General features: G+C 40.9%; 2 protein-coding genes across 8 annotated transcripts; one reads left to right on the plus strand and one right to left on the minus strand.

Annotated features, from left to right (window-relative positions):
- Positions 1 to 118: 118 nt before the first annotated feature.
- LOC111270459 (uncharacterized) lies at positions 119 to 9,579 on the minus strand. Of its 5 annotated transcripts, none has more exons than XR_015314956.1 (3): positions 8,645 to 9,579; positions 2,419 to 8,212; positions 119 to 2,023 (listed from the first exon to the last, which is right to left on the minus strand). XR_015314956.1 is itself a non-coding variant. In XM_022850779.2 (2 exons), the coding sequence occupies exons 1-2, from the start codon at positions 2,564 to 2,566 to the stop codon at positions 1,833 to 1,835; spliced, it is 339 nt and encodes a 112-aa protein (XP_022706514.1). In that variant the 5' UTR covers positions 2,567 to 3,024; the 3' UTR covers positions 119 to 1,832. The 5 variants fall into 5 exon arrangements, 1 of the variants encoding a protein (XP_022706514.1); XR_015314957.1 differs by lacking the exon at positions 8,645 to 9,579 and having other exon boundaries at positions 2,419 to 7,940; positions 8,012 to 8,242; XR_015314955.1 differs by lacking the exon at positions 8,645 to 9,579 and having other exon boundaries at positions 2,419 to 7,443; positions 7,621 to 7,807.
- On the plus strand, positions 8,407 to 20,844 carry LOC111270437 (branched-chain-amino-acid aminotransferase, cytosolic). 3 transcript variants are annotated; one of them, XM_022850670.2, is made up of 7 exons: positions 8,407 to 8,581; positions 16,420 to 16,485; positions 17,791 to 17,988; positions 18,228 to 18,338; positions 18,466 to 18,746; positions 18,926 to 19,154; positions 20,104 to 20,844. In XM_022850670.2, the coding sequence occupies exons 1-7, from the start codon at positions 8,507 to 8,509 to the stop codon at positions 20,374 to 20,376; spliced, it is 1,233 nt and encodes a 410-aa protein (XP_022706405.1). In that variant the 5' UTR covers positions 8,407 to 8,506; the 3' UTR covers positions 20,377 to 20,844. The 3 variants fall into 3 exon arrangements, with proteins under 3 accessions (XP_022706405.1, XP_022706411.1, XP_022706428.1); XM_022850676.2 differs by lacking the exon at positions 16,420 to 16,485; XM_022850693.2 differs by lacking the exons at positions 8,407 to 8,581; positions 16,420 to 16,485 and adding an exon at positions 17,545 to 17,682.
- The last annotated feature ends 200 nt before the right edge of the window (positions 20,845 to 21,044 follow it).

The following is a 21,044-nucleotide window of genomic DNA, read 5'->3' on the forward strand; positions in this document are numbered from 1 at the left end:
CTTTTCTGTCATCGTTGTCTGGTTCAGAAATAAACTGAAATATACACGAATCTAAAAGCTAATTCAGGAGCAAAATAGGATACTATATACAAGGTAGTTCTGCAATGGAAATACAGTCTTTTAGATGGAAAAGCATGTTTATTATGAAAATTCATAAAGTACAGATTGACTCAAAATAGATAGCATGTTTGCCTGCAAGAATTGCGAAAGTCGGTGGTTTTGGTTCGAAAGCGAGTATCGACATGCTTCGTTTCGTGCCAAAGGCTGACCGTGTGTTGGAATACCTAACGGTGACGTCGGGCGTACAACTCTAATCACAGTTTGATCTAAGAGGACCCTTTGCAAGCGCCCGCACCCAGATGTGCACTTTTTACTGTAATCTAACCGCTGATGCTGCTCACAACAGCCTGAGCAGGTTAATAGACGGTTATGCAATCCAGCATGGTATTTTTCACAATATGTATAGTGTGCCATGGTACTACAGTAATGTTCAAAAGCATACTGTGTTACGTTCGATCAGTAAATAGGATAAGCACGTTCTAAGATTGGATGGTTTTCAATTGAAATCTATTGCAGTCAGGAGGCGATTGCTTGTTTCTTACACACGTTTCTGCACTAACCGTTTTTACATGGAACCGTGTAACTGTAATAATAATAATTTAGCGAGCAGTTGTTGTTTGGTTTACGACAAAATCGAGAACCAATCGGTTCTTCTTTTTCAGATGTAAATACCGTGTCGCGACGTGCCTTGCCTATAGATGCGCTGCCACGCATACATATGATTTATAGCTTGCTATATGTGAGTACAGATTTATGTAATTTATATTTTTTCCTATTATTAATCAATATTTGATCCGTTTCAAGGCAGGTGGCTCTCTAATTGCTTTCACAGTGTCGGTGAGTAGGTTATTAAGGAAAAGCTATCAAACTGGACGTCGGAGCTCACGTTCGCGTTCAGTAGGAGTATCATGGCCATTTTGTTGGACAGCAACCGCACAATTAATGGCTTGTAGCAGAAGAAAACCAATTCAAACAGAAATCGTTTAAAGACGCCTGAGCGTCCATTCGTCGAAAACTTTATATGAGACTAGAAGTCTTTAAAGTACCCAATCTGTTCGAAGTTAGTCTTAGTTAGATGTTAACATGCACAAAATGTTACATCAAGCGTTTGCAGTATCATAGAACAATTTATAAAATAGGGAATCGAAATTATCATCTCAGGACGCATAAGAAGAAGAACGTTATAGTCATTTTAAATAATTGTTTGCAACGTTGTACAATCTATTGAAGAATCATGATCGAGTGATTGTTACACGTGCCTTCAATTCCTGTCGTTAGCTTCGGAAAAAATCCTGGTTTGTGTAGAAAATGACAGTCTATGTATTCCCGTTCATTCAATACGGGTGGGAAACAGAATGGGAGCGCGTCAAATTTCTTAGGCGTATCTTTGTTGTACAGATTGTCTAGTGGTCCAATTCGATCACAGCTGATGATAATGTACGTTGCTCATGTTCATCCCCGTCTGATCTTAATATTTTCTTGACGTGTACGAGTATGGGTTCGAGAATTCATGAGTTGCCGCTATTATCTTATAGATAAGATGAAGGTATCTTATGTTGTCATCATTGCCAATGGCACAGATGGTTCCACGTATAAATTTACATCACAACTAATTCTTTACCACAACCATGAGAAAAACTGTACACATCGTGTGTACGAGATGTGAAATCGATTATAGAAGACATACCTAAAAAAAATCTAAATATGGCTCTTGTTTGTCACTTGCTTCAACTGTCTATTTAAACGGTCACTGAGTAATTTTCTACCATCGTTTAAAGGTTGTAATATACTGGTCTTCGAATTGCTGCAACTGGTAGAGTTCTAGGTGGCGCTGGCCACATCATCATGTAGTTTAAGCGGACAGACGCGCTCATTGGCGCTTGGACAGCGCCCACCACAGGTTTCTGTATTGACTGTGACGGGACCAATGCCGGGTTTCCGTAAACGCCTCCATTTACGCCGCCTGCAAAAGAAAATCAGCATAATAATTTACTATGTTGCTGCATTGAGCTTTTCAGCAAAACGTAATAGGTTTGACAATTTGTAGAGGTAAAATCCGAAAATTATTCCTCGCTAAGCGAACTAAAATACAGTAACAGGAATCCTATGTCAGCGACTGCTGTACACGCACGTTGATTTGCTTAGTTTGAGACAATAAATTCTTTCCGCAACATTACGACGACGCCAATAGACGGTTCAAGCAACAGCCGTACCGTGTGCTGCCAAAGATGTATTTCGTTGCGCTTACACTACGAACACTTGCAGATTGTTCAAACGAAGATATATATGTTCCAAAGAAGAACGAGACACACTATCCCGTAGGATGACGAGAGGATTATCCAAAGGAATCGGACTTACCCATTGCCTTCGTGGCGAGTCTCGAGATACCTGTCGCGACAGCTTGAGCGAACGCGCCGTATGCGTCTACGGGACGCAGAAGGCCAGATCCTATTAAAAGACAGAATCCTATGGCAATATGGAAGCGAACGGCGATCGTAAATGTCATCCTGTTAGGTAGCTCTGACCTTATGATTCGAAGCCAACAGTACGTAGTCTGCCGAGGGCAGAGAGACTGCTCGCAAGTGAGAAATCCACTGACCCGCAAACTGCCTTTTTCACTATGGCGTACAACAGATTGTCTTTATCTCTGGGTTTCATGTTTCGTCAACACATAGCGCGACAGCACATGTACGTTATGTCATCCCAATGTGAGCTCGTACGTGATAATCGACTGCTAAGTTTTGCCATCGAAGAACCCTAAGTGCCTCTAACGAACGCGACATTATCACGTTAGCGGGAAAACGTAAATAAACACGTGAATATCTGTGTGATCGTAGCATGTACCGCGATAAGGACCCGAGAAATGTGACAGCTGAAGTTGGTATTTAAAAGTTGTACTATACTTACACTGCGCACACAATTGTCATTGCATATGCGTATATATAGTATTTTTTGCGAAAACACTCGAACATTACTAAAAAAGATACCAATAATACGACCGCTCCATATATATATATATATATATATATATAGATAATGTAAATCTTCATCTGTTATCCTCTCTAGAGAGAGCAATGCCCCGGTTCTCTTCGGTGTGAATTCACTGATCAAGTAAATCAGTAGTCTGGTCAACAGTTGGGACAAATAAATGGGCTTGAAACTATCAAAAGTAGTCATCAGCTCTATGAATATTTTCATCCAAAAAACTATATCATCAAAAATGACTCAACTCCTTGATCGCTCTGTGAACGGGATTATCTCAGCTCTGAATGTTTTCTACGCTACTTTGCAGAGTCGTCTCACATGATCTGACCTTCTAAATAAAATGTGTGTTAAAGGTAAGCTGAATTTCCTTAAGCTATTATACACACCTAATATCCGGTATACTAAATATAGAAGTTAGCCTAGAAATCATGCATGACAGATACATGAACGCGTAGGTACAAGTATCGCGCAATAGGTCAGTTACTGTCCTGATTATCGAGGAAAACCACTTATCGATCATTCCATTATAAATCAAACACCTCGTAAGTTCGAAAAACCTGATGTACTGCAGCTGCAATAAGTTTTCTGGTTCGTATAGATGAAAACGCGTCGGAAATTGAACCGTTATTTGAGTCTTGCGCTGTTGACCAGATGACCAGTTACACGCGAGGGTATCGCTTCATTGATATAGCTAGACAACGGCCCAGCTCACTGATACCGAAATTTCATTAGGGTAGCTATGTCTCCCAAAAAGCTAAAGACATATGATAACAGTAAAAGGTTGCATTTTTAGTCTTTACACCGATAGACTACGTCTCAATAAGATAGAATTTCTTCAAGTAGATTTTTGGCAGGACTTGCATGCGCAAAAATGATCTCTCATGTTAAAAATACATTGGCGAGAGCCGTGTAATTAGGATGCCCTATAGAGCGGAACTTACGGCACAAGTAGAATGGCTACACGTGATTTTCTGCATAACGAACGGAAAACTGTCAGGAACCACAGCACAAGACTGGTAAAACGAGTAAAAATAAACAAATTAATAAAAGCTATAGTAATATCGTAACATGATAGGATAGACTTTAATGGGATACTGAAGACCCTCATGCTTATAGAATAAGCAAAGTTCTGTAGTTTTAACTAGCTTGCACTGCAAATGTTCCTTACGTCGATATTTAAGTGAGTGTTGTTTTAGTAGAAACGAGCTATTTTCATGGCTTTTCATGGCCAACATCACTGCGATGCCTAATAGTGCTTTAAATTACACGTAGCAATAACTAGAAGTAATGGAAGTAACCTTTGAGATGGCGGAGCGGTAACACTTGGCTTGCCTATCTGGCACCTTGAGTTAGAGTTTGCGGGTGCTAAATGATCGTTAAAGATGCCCCGTTCAATGTCCAGATGATTAACTTATCTATTTATAAGGGCAAATGTCAATATACTTCTCTGTGCAGTCATAGAAGAAATAACTGCCGTAATTTGAAAAAAAAAAAAAAACTCTAAAAAACTGTAGCTAAAAGAGAAAGTGTTCTTTTCTTTTTACTTGCTTTTCTCAAGGCGTTCTCTACAAAGCATTCAGGACACAAGGGGAATTCACTTGAACCTAGATTTTTTCTTTCATCCGTAAGTAGGTTTCAGTAATGCTTCGTGTTGCTCTTGCCTGGTGTGTACCACGACCCGCCGGTCAGTGATGACTCGCTGAAATAGAATCATACTGGAATTCTCGACCACAAAACATAAGAGGCCATTAAGCCAACAGTTCACCTATTCTCGATGAAAATGAAAGTGTATAGCAATTAATCATTCCGTATTTAGCAACTGAACTTTTAGAACGTCGTTGTGGGTCTAGAAAATAGAATTCACCCAACCCAGAAGTAATGGCAGTTTTGGTTGAAGTACACCGTTGGATGAAGCGGTATCCAACTCGTACCATTTAATACCGTCCTGCAGAGAGAATTAAGGTTGTTCCTAGTGAAATCGTTTTACCAAAGCAAGAAAGCTTCCCGCTTATCGTAAATCGCTTTAAAACAAAAATTATATATATATATATATATATATATATATAGATATATATTGTTTTACATTAGATACGAAATAGAACTACAGTAAGTGCATTGACAGACGGCGCAGTAGTAATATCTCGTATTACTCCAATGATATTGTCCGAAATAGAATTTTTCAATTACGGATGGTGGCTTGCTCACACCTTTAGAATTCAATTACCATTGGATGGGCTCAACAAATCTTCTCCCTCAGAGAGCGAGAATTTGATAAGGTAAAACAACATCTTAAATAACCTAACTTAGACATAGATGCGTTTAGATGTTATTTAGAAAAGCTATTGGCAGTTAGACACATGGTCTCGTTAATTATTTGCTCCATGAAGAGGAACAGGTCGTCGTTGTACTCTGAATGCAATGTTGTCATCTATAAAAAACAGAGCGGTAAAGAAACCAAATGGTTTCTAACAGCATCAGACGAGAAGCCCAAATGACACTCGAACGCTGCGACATTGGTATAACGATTTGGTGTGCCCATGGACGCATCAGCGAGTTACATACCCGCGCTCCATATTCCAGATGGCAACAACATGTTATAGCTGAAACCTTTTTACAGATCTAATTGAATAAAGAAGTATTGGCATGAAAAACGATTTCTCTTTATTCCCGTCCTGAAAAGCCAAAACCAGGTGGCGTTTTTGATTTAGATCATTGTCCATTGTTTGCTGGCGTGTCATTGATAGATGGCGCTTGGAACGGCTTTTTGTTTACAAGTACTAACAGTTTGTGACAGGTACTATAAGATGAGATTTCCACTGCAACCTTAAATAACGACGCTCATCAGACATTCGTTGTTAGAGAAATCCTGAAGATCTGGGCTACATGTACCCTATAAGCTTTAGAGGGTGTTTCTGAGGGCTGATCAGGTGCATGCATAGAAACCATCCACCTTTTAGCTTTACAATTAAAACATGATCGGGTGTACGAAATAAAAATACTAAATAGTACTGTGACGTTTTTTTTAATATTTACATGTAGCGGCCGGGTCGCCGTGTGACCTTTGACACTGGATGATATGGTGAGATATTCTTGGGTTCTTAAATTGAGGAAGTTTATGAAATACCCAAGCTCAACGTTTTTTTTAACAAATCCAGGAGGTCTCATGTTGTTGAAAATGGCCGCAGCCCAGTTTTTTCCGAGTTGCCTGCCGGCAGTCTTCTTTCAAAGGTGCTTTCAGATAGTCGTGAAGCTAGGCCATAGTAGCGGCACCTTTCAGGTTTCGGATATTGTTTTAACACTCAATAACGTCGATACCGTATACAAGGCAAATGTCCTGCATTGTATCGGCAGTCGAAAATGCATTTTGAAAATGCATCCATCCATCAGTTCTTTTGCATTGCGTTCACAACACAATATCATTGTAACACGCTGATAGGGCAAGAAGAAAGCGGCTTATGAGAAGTAGACAACAAGTAAGGGGAAGTGGGAGAGGATTTGTTTTGAAAGGCGACTCATCGTATTATATGTTAGCTTTATGGTCATTCTTTATGCTATCTCTTTTGTAATGTCTACTTCTCGGCAAATTAATGCCACCTTTGAACCAGTGTCAAACTTTAATATCGTGTAATGATAATTTTGTCTTTCGTATTACGATATATATATATATATATACATGGGTATAACCGGGCTACGGATTGGAGAGCCCGAAAACTGTCCTGCCTGTAGAAGCAACACGCGTTTTCACTTTCAAAGGCTTCGACAAAAGTCATCCTTATTTTCGTTAATAGTAAGATCCACTGCTTGCCGTGATACTACCGCAGGACTCTCCCGTCAAAACAATGTTATTGCGAATCGGTAATTCAGGGATATTTTTGGCTTTGGTTTTGTAGATATGTCGAGAAACGCTACTGCATCCAGGTCAACTCGCTAAACAAAAGAATATGTTTCGTTGTATGGCGCTCTCTTTCACTATAGGTGCATTTATGTGGCGGACTAAACCACTAACTAGTAAGTTCTATTAAAAAAAAAGTTAATACTTCACTCTTTATAGAAAGAAACTTGTCCTATTCGAAAGGTTCATGCCAAAAATATTTTTCGATTAATAATTTTTTTGCAGTGTTTGATTTTAATTATCTTGTGGCATGTTTATCGCCGAATTTCATCAGACGCTGTCTTCGTCTGCTTTCTCATAGATAGCACTAGACAACACATTGCGTGGGTTTTTATTTATTATATCCGTTTTCTATGGAAAATCTGTCGCCCTACAAACCCTTCTGCTCACCGAGTTTCTATGCTTCCGTGATACGGCATTGAGTAGTATATTTACCTGGTATGTTTAAGGGCACGTGGCGATCCAACCTTGAATCCAAACGTAGTGATGCTTTTTTTCGTACCGAGCTTAAGTACAATACAGAGCTTACTAATATTGTGTCACATAGAATTGAAAAGCTTAATTAGAATTAACTGTAGTATTGCCGGGGTCGTTCAAACAATTTTTTGCCATAATAACTGGTACATGATCGTTGAATATGTGTTATGAATAGATGTCTAAAGCCCTGTATAAGAATGACTTACCTATCCATTTTGTAGGAAATTCCTTTTTTTCCATACTGTTTGGCATATAGGTGTCGACCTCCTCTTCTTGTCTGCCTATTTACCACCAAGAGCAGCATATTATATCTATTTCGGGAAAATATAGGCCGATTAAAAATGTATTGGCGTGCAACCCTTATATCTATCTCGAACGCCCTTATACGTTGCTTTCGACGTTATCCAGCCCTTCGACGTGTGTATTCGTTATCTTGCTCTCGAGGTTCTCGCTGAACTCTCCAATTGCGGCAGCCGATAAAAATGCGCGTCGACGCGCGCGTGCGGAAAATAAAATGGACGAAAGTCTGCGTAGATGTCGTCTGTTCGAAATGTTAGCTCGCGACTAATCAAAATGGAAGCACGTTCGAATACTTACTTTCGTACGGTGATGCGATGCAGTGGCTGCTGGGGCCGTATCGGAACTGAGAGAAGTCGGCGGACCTAACGGTGCAGGCGATATGTTGCCGTCAAATGTGTGAGATGCTTTGTGACATTTCAGCGTAGGGGAAGCCCACCACTGATACCTGCCTACACAGCCCTTAAGCGAGAACACTTGGTTGTCAAAGTTTGGTGAATTCTGGAAAGAAAAAGGTCATCTGTCATAATATCGAATAATACTGCAAGATCGACTATAGCGTCAAACATAGGGTCACGACGATACGTTAAATTTGAAGAAAGGCAGACGGAATGAGAGAGAGAAAAGCTAACGGAAGGGTGATAGAGTGAAACATATTATACGAGTAAGAGTGACTAGGCGTCTGACGAGAAACGCAATAAGACCTTATAAGCCTCTGGCGAGCATTTCTGAGCGCTGCCAGAAGCGTTGTTATTATGCCGTGCTGGCTACGGAGAGCTGCGGATTACAAGCAACATGAATACTACTGGTGATAAACCTGTATGTGAAATGCAGTCAACAAAAATCTTCAACCTCAAGAATCAACTGAAGGTAAGTATGTGATGTAGGGACTAGCTATGTTAGTTGGCATCGGTGTATGCAGAAAATACCGACTGTGTGGGCGATCGTAACAACGTTTGTTCTGTAGAGTAGCAGGTACAAGAAGATCTAGGCGCCGATAAGGTTCTTGAAAAGGTTGCCCTGGAAATGGATAATAGGCTCTTTATTAAGTAAAGCATCGATGAACAATCTTGGCTGTGATGAATTTTACTAGTATATGCTGCAATACAAAACATAAACATAGAGTGAAACGTGCCCATCGTACTGTAATTCATTTTGAAGATTAGAAAAGACGACTTAAGTCCGTCTATTGGTACCGTTTTTGTCTTTTCTACATCTTGCTAGACCATATTCTATTGCATAAATAGAGTCTTACGGGCTTTTGCTCTCGGACATACTATCGGAAAAGACAGTACTCTTTGTACATTGAAAACAGTGAGCGATACAGATATGCTTGCAGCTAAAGCGACCGCAGCTTGCCACAACAACGTATATAATGTAAACGTAAAATAATTAAATATTAAATAAATATTTTCGGATAGTAAAAACTTGTGTAAACTATTAAGGATATCATGTGTCTGACAAAGGATTTCTACAATGTGCGGGAAAAAAAAAAGTTAAGGATTGTAACCTCTTTTATTTAAATCGACGACATTATGAACTCGAGTGGCAGTAAAGGCATATCGTAATTATTGAACACTGTTATCTTGAAACGTCATCAGTGGCTTCTTTGACAGACCATATTTAGAGTCATGGTCAAAAGAGTTTTAGGGTCAGAAGGTAGAGTCTCACAGTCCTTAGTAGGTCGATTACAAACACTCTAAGAATTCCATGATACTACATCCATCTACACAACATGGAAAAAGAAGAACTATTTCAATCGCATGTTTAATGATGAAATAGCTATTATGGTAATAAGGTATGCTGCACCGTACTGTGGACAAAAAGGCCGTTATCCTCTGAAGAAAAGCTTCAGAATGTTATCAGTATCGAACCGAAGCGTCTCGAATATAGCGGTCATTAACCATATACTGTGTATTACTTTAATCTCTAGTATGAACCAGAAAAGTAAAACTATTTTATTAGCAGTTTTCTAATTAGTCGCAATATTCTCGGGAACACCGTAGTAATAACATCGGTATTTATCGGTTCAACATATCGTCTTGGAGAATAATTTTGGGGCCTTTTTTTGGGGGAGAACCTTAATTTGAGCCATAAAAAAACACCAAATTATAATTTCTTCGGAATATGAGTATTTTACTCGTGCAAAAGGCTGATGCGTGGATGCGAAGCGCACGTGTACAGCTTCAAAGACTAAATATCACTCACTATATAAACGATGTGAGAGTTTGTCTGATAACGTGTTTAAGGCGCTTTGATTCCAGAACTACACTCGACTCTGACGCGGTTGTACTGATCTCGTATCGATCTCTTAACGCTGGACAACGAAGGGTTCTTCTATTTTACCCTTCCAAATATCTGGACGAACAGGTTTTTTTACGGCAATACGAGCAATTTGATTGCATGCTATTTGCCTACAAAGAAAAAGTTATTTGCGGGAAAACTAACGAAGTACAAGTTGAAAGATGGGATTGAATCGAAGATACAATAGCAGTAAATCTAATATTTAATTGTTTTTTTTTACGATCAATATCAGCTGGCAAACGTTTCAGGCCACACGACGGTTTTTCATATCTGACGTTTAACAAGACTGTTTACTGACAGGATTGCTGTTCGAGACTGTTTATATAGCATGTAGCCACTCCAATAGCTATTCTCAATTTCAATAAGACGAGTCCTATAGGTTATTCAAGACACGGTTCTAAAGCAAACATCTCTGTTTCGCTAAAATGAGGATTCTAGGCCTGGTTTTTGGGCTAGGGTAGTTTTCATTTACTGATTGAGATCGCCAGTATGGCCTATTCAGCTGCCTAGAGTGAACGAACACGATAGGTGCACGAGAGAAAGGTAAGACAGACTTTGGGGATACATCGTTTCATACCTTGAACACTGCCAGGTGGCGGGAAATGCTCGATATGATAAACGGTCATATTGGTCACTGTAATTCAAATGCAACGTTATAATCTTTCAATTACCGTTCTTTTTATTAGATCGTTTTGAGAGTCACAGCCATTAGCAAAGCTATTCTTAAATCGCTATTACGTACCTGCCCTGCCTACAGAAACTGTGTACTCGTGAACGTAAACCAAATGAGCAATTGCTCATTAGTGGATTGTGGAAAAACAAATTCAGATGTGATTCACTCGTATATTGAAACGTGTTTCTTCTTTGTTTGTACCAGTTCCAAAACTCCGTCGAACGAGCTAGTTAAGACTAGAACGGTAGGAAGAGTATTAGGCATAGCGTATATTATCCAACTCTAAACTTAATCCGGTAGGACAGACCACTCCGATCGCGAGAGCCGTGCGTAGGGCGCACATGTCAACCAATAGTTGACACGGTTCATACATACACTGTACCACGGGCTATACCTGTTTCAAGTCTAGCTCAGCATGGATATCTGATGTTTCTGTTTTTATTATCTCGGCTGAGATTATCCAGCAATGGTAATGCTGTCAAGCATTGTAGTTATCTAGTAATAAGATGACGTGCATACCTGGCATTGATTCTATTACTCTGTCAACTAGCCGATCGAGCCTAAACACCTCTGATTATTTCAATAGTGCTCTTTTGTTTGAGTCATTGCCTTTACTTTGATCACAGGCTGCGCCCACTTTCCGAAATGTGGGCACCTCACGAGACGTTCTAAGTAGGTTTTTTTTCTTCGCTTCAGCTAGAATTACCTTAACCTCGATCATCTCCAAGCTGTTTTTTGGCCCTCTCCGGCTCTTGAACTGGCTTTAGTGAATGGAAGGTAGTTGGTCCCGATCTTTAGTGCCTAGTACAGCTAATCCAGAGAGCGATATTATCTAAAAGATATCGAGGATGTAACATTTCTAGTGGGACAAACATCGTACCTGTAAATTAAGTTCTGTCGACGATTATCGTAGAACTCAATTGTATAAATTTTGAATTAAATATAAATGTTTTCAACTTTATATCGGAAAAAGAACTATGTCACGATAAATGTCCCTATCTCGATAGTATGGAGAGGACCTGAAGCATCTGACCCACTCTGAAAAGGGGATGCTTTATTCTATTTGTAGAAAAGTCTAATGATTAATCGATTAGGCTATATGTAGATGATGTTGTTGGTAGCTCCTGCTGAAGATTTTGACAGCTTGTAAAAAAGGAAGAGGCAAAAACTTAGCAGCCCGTTTAGCCTGCACGAATTTCAACGCAAAGGTCTTAGGCATACTGGCCTATTATATAATAGCTGCACAGGGTTTCGAAGTTTGTGGGCATAAATATAAGCGGTAACTTGGGTCGCCACTTGATTTAGCTCGTTCTAGACCGATGAACGACGCGCTTCAACTCACGTCTTAATCGCTGCTGGGTGAACGGTTCCAAAATACTCAAGACGTCGTTTCCTTTATTTAGCTGCTTTCCAGAATCAATTAAAGTATGCTATGTCTCCATTCTATCGAAACTATAACGTACTGCCGCTGCCGCCGCCACTTGAATCGTATTCACGACCATTCACCTACACTCTGCTACCGTAACGGTAAAAAACTGATTCTCCTTACGAGATGGGGCAAGGGAGAGTCCGCGAGGGAAACAATCTAATTTACCTTACCAACGTTTCCAAATGCTACGAGGTTCCAATTTTTTGCTGACCAGCGTGATGCTCACTGGCAAGTTTTGGTCTAAAGTGTTACACATTTCAATAGGTACTAAAGCTATGATCTAATGCAACTGACTGGATTCAAGTAGTTATTTGCGGGAAAACTAAAGAAGTATAAGTTGAAAGATGGGATTGAATCGAAGATACGATAAAAGTAAACGAACGCAGGAAGAGGTAATCGGCTTTAAAACTTGAATAATACACAGCTCTAGTGCGCGACATTAGTTGCTCTCTGAAACTGTTGATAGAAGCCTGTGTTCGTTAGCAGGATGGCTGGCAAAATGCGATTCCTTGCGGATTTTTCAAACACAACTGGCTTCAAAACAGAGAATTATGTGATTGACCGTTCCCGTATTTTTTGCGACAGGGGAATCGATGGTTCTTAATGTACATATTTTTCGCCTGCCGTGACAAGCTGCACGTGTCGGTGGTCACAGCTACAAATTCTCCAATGAAGGTTGCGTACGTTACCCGAACATTAAAACAAATAACACGAAGTAGTTGATCAAAAAGCACTTCAATGAATTACTAATAAATTCGCTATATAACATGCGATCTCGTATATTGAGTCCTGCTGCGTAAAGTCAAAACAATCAGCGTTCTCTAATGTTTACTCTGGCATAGACTTCACGGTTCGTTTCGTGCTAAGAGCCAGCTATTTGATACGCCTAATAACAACACCGGACGTAAAACTCAAAAAAGGGAGGTTCTCTGCAGCGAAAATACACCGCAAACTTGTGCCCGTTTGTTCACATCCAGTTGCGATTGTAAGCCAGTGACAACAGTTTCTCAAGCCCAGCTGCTTTTGGAATGCTTTATATAGCTTATATTCTGGGGGGTCGAGCCGGTGATCTCTGAGTAGCATTTATTATCTGTCGAAATGTCCCCTAAGCGCAGGACGCATGCGGTGATGACACGCATAAAACAGTACCAGAAAAAACTTTATTGTAATTTATTTGACGCTGCGCGCAACCGGTGCGCAGTGATTTACGAAATAACTTTACTCTTTTTCGCACTACTTAATGATGAAACGTTTCCATTTGGTTAAGTGATTGATGGAAATATGCCGGTGGTGATTCAGCGTCAACTGCTTTATGCCTAACATTGTTATAGAAACATAGAGGGTCTTCCCCCCTTGAGGCAGGGCAAAGCTGGGGCGGATGCAAAAGCAGCTAATGCTGTTGGGTTGATGGTGCGTCTTGAGACTAGCGTGCAACGGCAGAAGTCAATACGGCGATGAATTATATTTAGACTATGAAAATTAAATATTTCTATACATCGTAAACCAAGGAAGCGGCCTTATTACGCCGCTTTCATTACTTTCACTCTGTTATCGTGTCTTTGTCACTGGAACGTCGTGGTTGAGAGACCTTGGAAGGACTACCCGAAGCTAACTAAATGATGAGTATTAACGTCCGGCAACGTTTTAGCGTTAACCATTACTTCCCGTAACCACAGATCACTACAAGGACTCTTGAGAACTGCACACGATGATAGATCTGCATTGCCTATTGGGTAACAGATAACGCTAGTTTTCCCTATGGGAGCAGCGTATCATTGACAATAAAAACGCTTACTCGCAAAATGGTTTTCCTCGAACCACCTTGGCACGTCTCTGGAATCGAAGATCGTTCGACCGCGAAGTTTAGTGTCAAATTCCTCGAACGGGTATATTCCGCAATATGGGTAGCCTTCTGCAAATTTCGCTTCAGTGTATGAGCAGAAAATATTTTTATAAAAATCAAAAGCAGGCTTTATATGTGATGCATATATTGGAGACATTACATAGGTACGATGTTGATTTTAGTCGAAAAGCTATAATTCATATTGGTACGAAGTATTTATGTAATTTACAACTATAGCTAGACGCAGAGCAAAAGAAAGCCTACTTACGGCAATGTGTCCGTATTCTGCTTACGTGTATATATACAAGTTCTCTTCAGTGCCATCCTGAACTCTAGCTGAAAAAATTTTTGGGAACAATAAGCGACCAAATAACAAAAATAGACATATTGTAGGAGAAAAACAAAAGCATTTCTCAAAGTAGATCAATTGCGGAGCATACGTTGATTTTGAGAATCTAAAGGAAAAGACAATGGAAGACAAGAAAAAGTTTCAATATGCAACCAACTGTGGCGTCCATATATAATAGCTATGAGAAAAATAGGTACCATTTGGAATAGGTTGCCCGTCTCTAGGTACTTATATTTTCCAAAAACGAGCTTGTTCTCTGTTCTTCCCAGATTAAATACGTGTCAATCGAATCGTCGGTAGTTGATTTTATATGTGCGTACGAGGAATTTCTACGCAAATGAAACGTTAGCACGAAAGCGTCTCTGATGTTACGCCAAACAATAATGCGATCGTCTCCATCAGTTATAACGTCAGTATGGATGTATATATATATATATGTACACTTTTTGTAGGATAGATAAGCGTTGAGTGGTCAGCGGCTGTGGAAGAGCTGCCGGTAGTACCGGTTTGAGCTGGCTTCTTGGCACCCTGGCATTTTGCCAATCCAACAAAGTCCGAAAGTACCACAATCGGCCAAATCTCGACTATCTTACAAATCTCAAAACCATGCCGAAACCGGTTCATGCCAGTCTGGCTGCTTCGCTGCTCTCAGTATGAATCGGGTGATCGCTGTCGTTTTCAACTGCGGCTCTCCACTCGGATAACTGTTTCGAGATCGTCAACTTGACAAGAAAACAAATTACGTCGTGTATTCTTCTTCGATGGTTCCGTCAGGGAGCGCGTTATGCCCGCCGGTCGACCAGTTGCTCGTTTTTTTTTAATATTTATCCATTTAAGCTGTGGTTCACGCGTTCCCTTTGGTCCATCTTTTTATAATTTCGTCTCCCCCCCCCTCTCTCTCTCTCCCCAACTATCATTATTCCCATTTAGTATAATGAAGCTAAGGCAAAAAAAACCGGCAGCGGGCAAGCGATCCTGCCTCTTAATCAGCGTTCCACTGCCCTCTGGGCCAACTTCTATTTCCCGCGACGTGAGACGCTTATAGACTTTCAGATACGGCAATAGAGTTTTATCGGGAAGACGTTGAAGCCGGGTCGAACCACGTTATGACAATCTATTTCTATCACCCACAACGCAGGAGGCAGTTTGGTTGTCGACTTGTTTAATGCGCGCGGGAACGACGAAGACAAACGGACTGATAGACGGCGTTGGGCAGCTCTCGTAGCGGCCGTAGCGAGTCCACACGAAGATTGACACACACAAACAAACGCCGGCTCACATTGACATTCGAAAGCTCGGACGAACACACAGCGAGATCTCCTTACGCATAGGCATAGTGCAGTGGAAATTTATCGGCGTTCTGGTTTGAACCGGTAGTACCGGTATTTGAAGCCGACGTTATCTAACGACGGCTACAGTTAGGTCTCCTGCTATAAGCGAAGAAAGAACGAAACCCTGAACATGGGCGAAGCCGCGTAGGCTCCGTTTCCTATTCCCGTCAGCGTGACGGCTGCACCTATTACTGGCAACAGGCATTTAGCAGACGGCGATACTTTCAACCAAAAATTAAAAAAAGCACGTTGTGAAACAATTTATTTGCGCGCTTTTTTTTTTTTTTAATAGGAAACATATTACAAGCTTGTTGTTGCCGAAGCATAGGGAAGAAATTGAATTGCTCCCGTTAGGAATAGGAACGTATGAAAGGAAAAAAGATTCAATAAATAGAATTTTTTTAGTCCACATTATGTTAAATTAAAGTGCTATAATAACGGAATACTGCAATTGGAATTCGATGATTAAACGCTGATATGTCGAGTCGGGATGCATACGACTGCATGAAATGGTACGTATTTTTTCCTATAGTTTTCCACAAGTCGCGAGGGAACGTTTAATGGAAATAACAGCATATTAAAGAAGGGATAAATGAAGCACTGGATGCAAATTCATATCATGCCTACGGATTATACGACCTTACCAATTCCCAAAGTTTGTTTTTTCAACCCTTTGTTTAATTTAAAATAAAGCGTTGACAGGGGAGATTGTAATTCGCAAGCCTACGCTCATTTACAGCTACTACGTGGGCTAATTCAAGTTCGGTATTTTTCAACAGGCCTTGAACAATCGGGAAACTAAATGGAAAGACCAAAGTATTAAGTCAACGCTGGATCTTGCAAAGGTTTATATTCTCAGCTCATCGATTTAGATAACCTAAGAAGGCGAACACTCGTATCATGCACTTGAATAGCTTTTTAACATATAAATGAACAAATGTATCAAAAATGTCAAATAAATTATGCGCATTGCACATAATAATTTAGACCTTTTCGAGAATATCTTTGACATAGATTATCCATAATATAAATCCGTATTTGTAGTGTGTTTCTCGAAGAAGCATGATATTATAGATAATCGATGAAAAACAAGACTAAATAATAGCCGAAATAACGGCCGTAACAATACTCGTGGACGGAGACGAACAAATAAGCCTGTGGTTGCTTATTTTCGTTCCACGATCAGAATAAGATTTCTACAAAATGAAACGCTAAATTTTTCGATCTTCTTTTCAAGTATTTTAAGGAAAATTGCATAGCTAATTCAGTAACTATATCGGCAATGAGCAAAATTGCGGGACGTTAAAAGATAACTGAACAGCTTAACCTTTTTAATTAAATTTGTGAAAATTCAGAATACCGAGCCGTTATCAAGGCGTTTAAACTGTCAATTCAACAAAACATGATACACAAACACGTTTATTTGGCTCAATCAGAGCCTTTTAATAGATGTAACATTTGCAAATTTGCCAAATGTACCCGATCGTACGGATCATGTTTTCTCCGCCCAGACACCAGAGGGCGCTTTATTTCAAAATCAGCTGTTTTTTTTTGCTCGAAAACCGCCGGGACTCAGTCAGCAGTTAGCTTGTCACTGTGTTAATATTTGGATGTCAGCTGGCGTCGTTTTTGCACTGACCTATTCTAATTATAGCTGCACCACAACGCATTGGCAGGAGTCAAGAGAGCTTATTCTAGCCTTGTAGCTTCGTAATTACTGATTCCGCTATGTTGGCCCAGATCTTGCTCGTAGGCAGGAAGCGTAAGCGTATAACACATAAACCTATAGCCGACACTGTCACTGTCGCCACAGTATACATTTGCGGTGTAGTGCACTCCCTCCATTAACGTTCCGCCTTAGCGTGGAGAGGAGAACATTCACAGCCATTTAAGCCGAGCTCAATTGATTCCGCTGACACAGAGAGACAGCATCGCGCTCACCGAAGTGATCAAGCACAGTTTTGGTAGTCGCAACGGTAGCAGCAGCAGCAGCTGCAGCAGCAGCAGCAGCAGCAGCGTGGGCGTATCGGTTCCGCACAAAGGTGAACTCGTTTCAGAAATTAACAGGAATGACGGCGACTACCTTAACTAGTCGTACATTAGCTAGTTTAGCTAAGATGGTCCCCCTGACCTTTTCTTCCGGTTTAAAGTGCAGGGACCTCGAGGTGTACCGAGCGGCCCGACAAACCGCGCCGGACTTCTCTCGACTTCAGTATGGACGTCATTTTGCCGACCACATGTTCGAGTGCTACTGGAACGATGAGACAGGTTGGCTAAAACCGCGCATTTCACCTCTGCACAACCTTAACCTGCATCCAGCGGCCAAAGTGTTTCACTATGGGCAAGAGGTAAATAGCCAGGGTCCAACTGTGTTGTAGTTAGATTAGCTTTGATCTTAGTAGCACTTGCATACCAGCTTTGGCTCTTTAGGTCGGTTATATTTGGCCAGATACCTACACTAGTTAAGACCCCTAAACTGCAATTCTTGCCCTTAGCTCTGTTCAGCTACTAAGCCACCAGAGGGCAAGAATTCAGTTGTTGACACTGTAAATTTTTGTTTTCAAAGTGTGCCTTTTGTTATTTGCAGCTTTTTGAAGGTATGAAAGCATATAAGGGGGTGGATGGAAAGATTCGCCTGTTCCGTCCTAATCTGAACATCAATCGCCTGCTCGGTTCGGCTGAACGCGTTGGACTACCGGTTCGTATCTTAGCAGTCCCAGTATGTGACACGATTTGCAATTATAGTTAGGGAGTGAAGCAAAAGAACTGACTAGAAAAGAGCATTGTAATGTCGCTCTAACGCAACGACATATTGTTTCGTGCAGTTGTTCGATGGTGAAGAGTTTCTCCAGTGCCTGGTGCAGCTGTTGAAGGTCGACTCCGACTGGGTACCACCATTCACCTCCGGTTCACTATACATCAGACCAACGTTTCTAGGAATTGAACCACGGCTAGGCGTAGGCCGTTCATTGAATGCAGTCCTATACATTATCTGCAGTCCGGTCGAAGGCAGCTTCTCGCAGAGCGCAAAACCCATCCAGTTGTTGGCTGATCCGAAATACGTTCGTGCATGGCCCGGAGGAACCGGCGACAAGAAAATCGGAGCGTAAGTCAGCTTTGATTACACGTTTCGATCGAATAACATTTACATTGTTGACTAGTGAAGCTGCCTAGGCTCCGCCTCTTTTGTAAACGCAGTAAAATTATAAAGCACTATGTGCAGCCTCTAAGAGTAGCGGACATTGAAATTCTGACTCTGTCACTGAAGCTTCTTGTCCTTAACAGTAACTACGCGTCAACGCTAGTGGTACAAAAAGAGGCAGAACGAATGGGCCTGCAGCAGGTGCTCTGGCTCTTCGGCCCGGAGCACCGTATAACGGAGGCAGGTACCTCCAACATATTTTTCCTCATCAGAAATGAAGACGGATGTTTGGAGTTGATTACGCCTCCGCTCAACGGAATCATTCTGCCCGGAATTAATCGCCAGTCTATACTCGACCTTGCACGATACTGGGTAAGCACACTGTGACATGGTTTCATTAGTTGCTTTTCGTCTGGTTTCAAAATGAAAACGTAACCAAGTGCAATGCACTCGCTACTTTGAGCAAAACGGTAATAGATTTGAAATTCAGTGGCTTTATTTTTAGGTTCCTTTTCTTTGTTCTTTGTAAGTGCGTATCAGATCGCGTGTGTGGTACTGAAGGCGTAATACGTAATATATCATTAATTAGTGAGCTTAAAAGCTTCTCCGCTCCAGGAAACCACTCGCTGAAGCCTTTCTCATGACAGTGCATGATACACTTTTTCTAAATCATGAGCTTCATGGAATTTCATTTTCTACGTTAATGGTGCGAATTTTTGCGAAGTGATCACGCTCTCTTCAATCGAAATCTCAAATAAACGGTGCCTTTATCCACTTTATGCTGATTATCAAATAAAAGCGCAATCCATATCAGGATGGAGTTGTTGACACAGGATCGCAGCTTGTGCCGCTACTAATGCTATTTGTCTAGTTAGTAACATTCTGCTCTCCACGCAGAATCGTCAAGGAACGGAAATTGGCTGATTGATGTTGCGCATCCTTATGGTAACGTCCGTATGATTAACAAGGGGTTGGTGCGGTGACAAAAGGCCGCTCATCATTACATTTGTTAAGGGGTATCCTATGTATAGACTTTCATTGCGGCACAAGGCGAAACCATGTGCAACTACATTCCTTTGACGTTAGCAAGGCCATCGCATAGGAAGATCTGCTAGCAGTGATATCAAAACGGGAGCCGGTGTTATGCAAACGTGTTATGATCTCTAAAATTGAAATAAGGCTCTGCACGCAGGCAAACTGTTAAATGTCAAGAATCTTCACATAATACCCTACCATTCAAACTAATTGACAAGTAAGAGTTCTAAAGTACATATGAACTTGGCAAACCTATTTTGTCACATGACTCTTCCTGTGTTTGCAGAACGAATTCAAAGTTTCGGAGCGTGAGCTGACAATGGCGGAACTTCAGGACCTACTCAGGCAAAACCGTCTCGTAGAGATGTTCGGCTGCGGCACGTCATCGACTATTGTACCCATCGAGCGTATCGTTTTCAAAGACCCGTCAGGAACGCTGGTCGACTTACATTTGCCGACAATGAAACAGCGCAATCCACTCTTTCAGAGAATCTTTCAGTTCTTTGTGGACATCCAGCTCGGACGGCAGAAACATGATTGGGCCATTGAGGTTCAATAGATTTAGCGGGGACCTGTGTGTTCTGCTGGGTGCTTCTTTTTTTGAACGACAGAATCCAGGGCTAACAAACACCCCTCCAGCTGTATGGCTGTATGGGGTTTAATAGCTGTATGGGGTGATTGATTGTAGCCTATGTCGTCGATAGATAGCCGATCGTGATAACACTGGAACAAGAATAAGAGTTATCAAATAGTTCTGGTATATACTAGTTTTAGTTCCTACGTGCTAGAAGTAGATGCCTAAAATTAGTTCGGTTTCCAATCGCGAAAATATTGGTTTTGCTCAAGCATTTGACGAAATCGACCACTGTACTGTAAAATGTATATAATGATACTATGCACATTTGTATATATATATATATATATATATAATATTTATTTATTCATTTTATGCTATTCTTTTCGGGCTTAATCGCGGGCGTTTTGCTCAGTTTCAAATAAACTTATGGCTAATTTCAAGAAAAATAGACAGGTCTGTGTGTAGTGTTTCGGAAGTGTGCACACATCTTATTTTGAAATAGCACGCAAGCTACTTGATAGAAAATTTAAGTTATTCCTATCGGTGAAGGTCAAACTGCAGTTAGTGGCTAAGCGAATTTACTCGGACATACCGTATCACAGAGGATAAATCAATTGATTTGCTGGAAAAACGAGATGCGTAAAGGAAGT

Source organism: Varroa jacobsoni, unplaced genomic scaffold (genome assembly GCF_002532875.2).
Source record: "Varroa jacobsoni isolate VJ856 unplaced genomic scaffold, vjacob_1.0 scaffold_159, whole genome shotgun sequence".
NCBI lineage: Eukaryota > Metazoa > Arthropoda > Arachnida > Mesostigmata > Varroidae > Varroa > Varroa jacobsoni.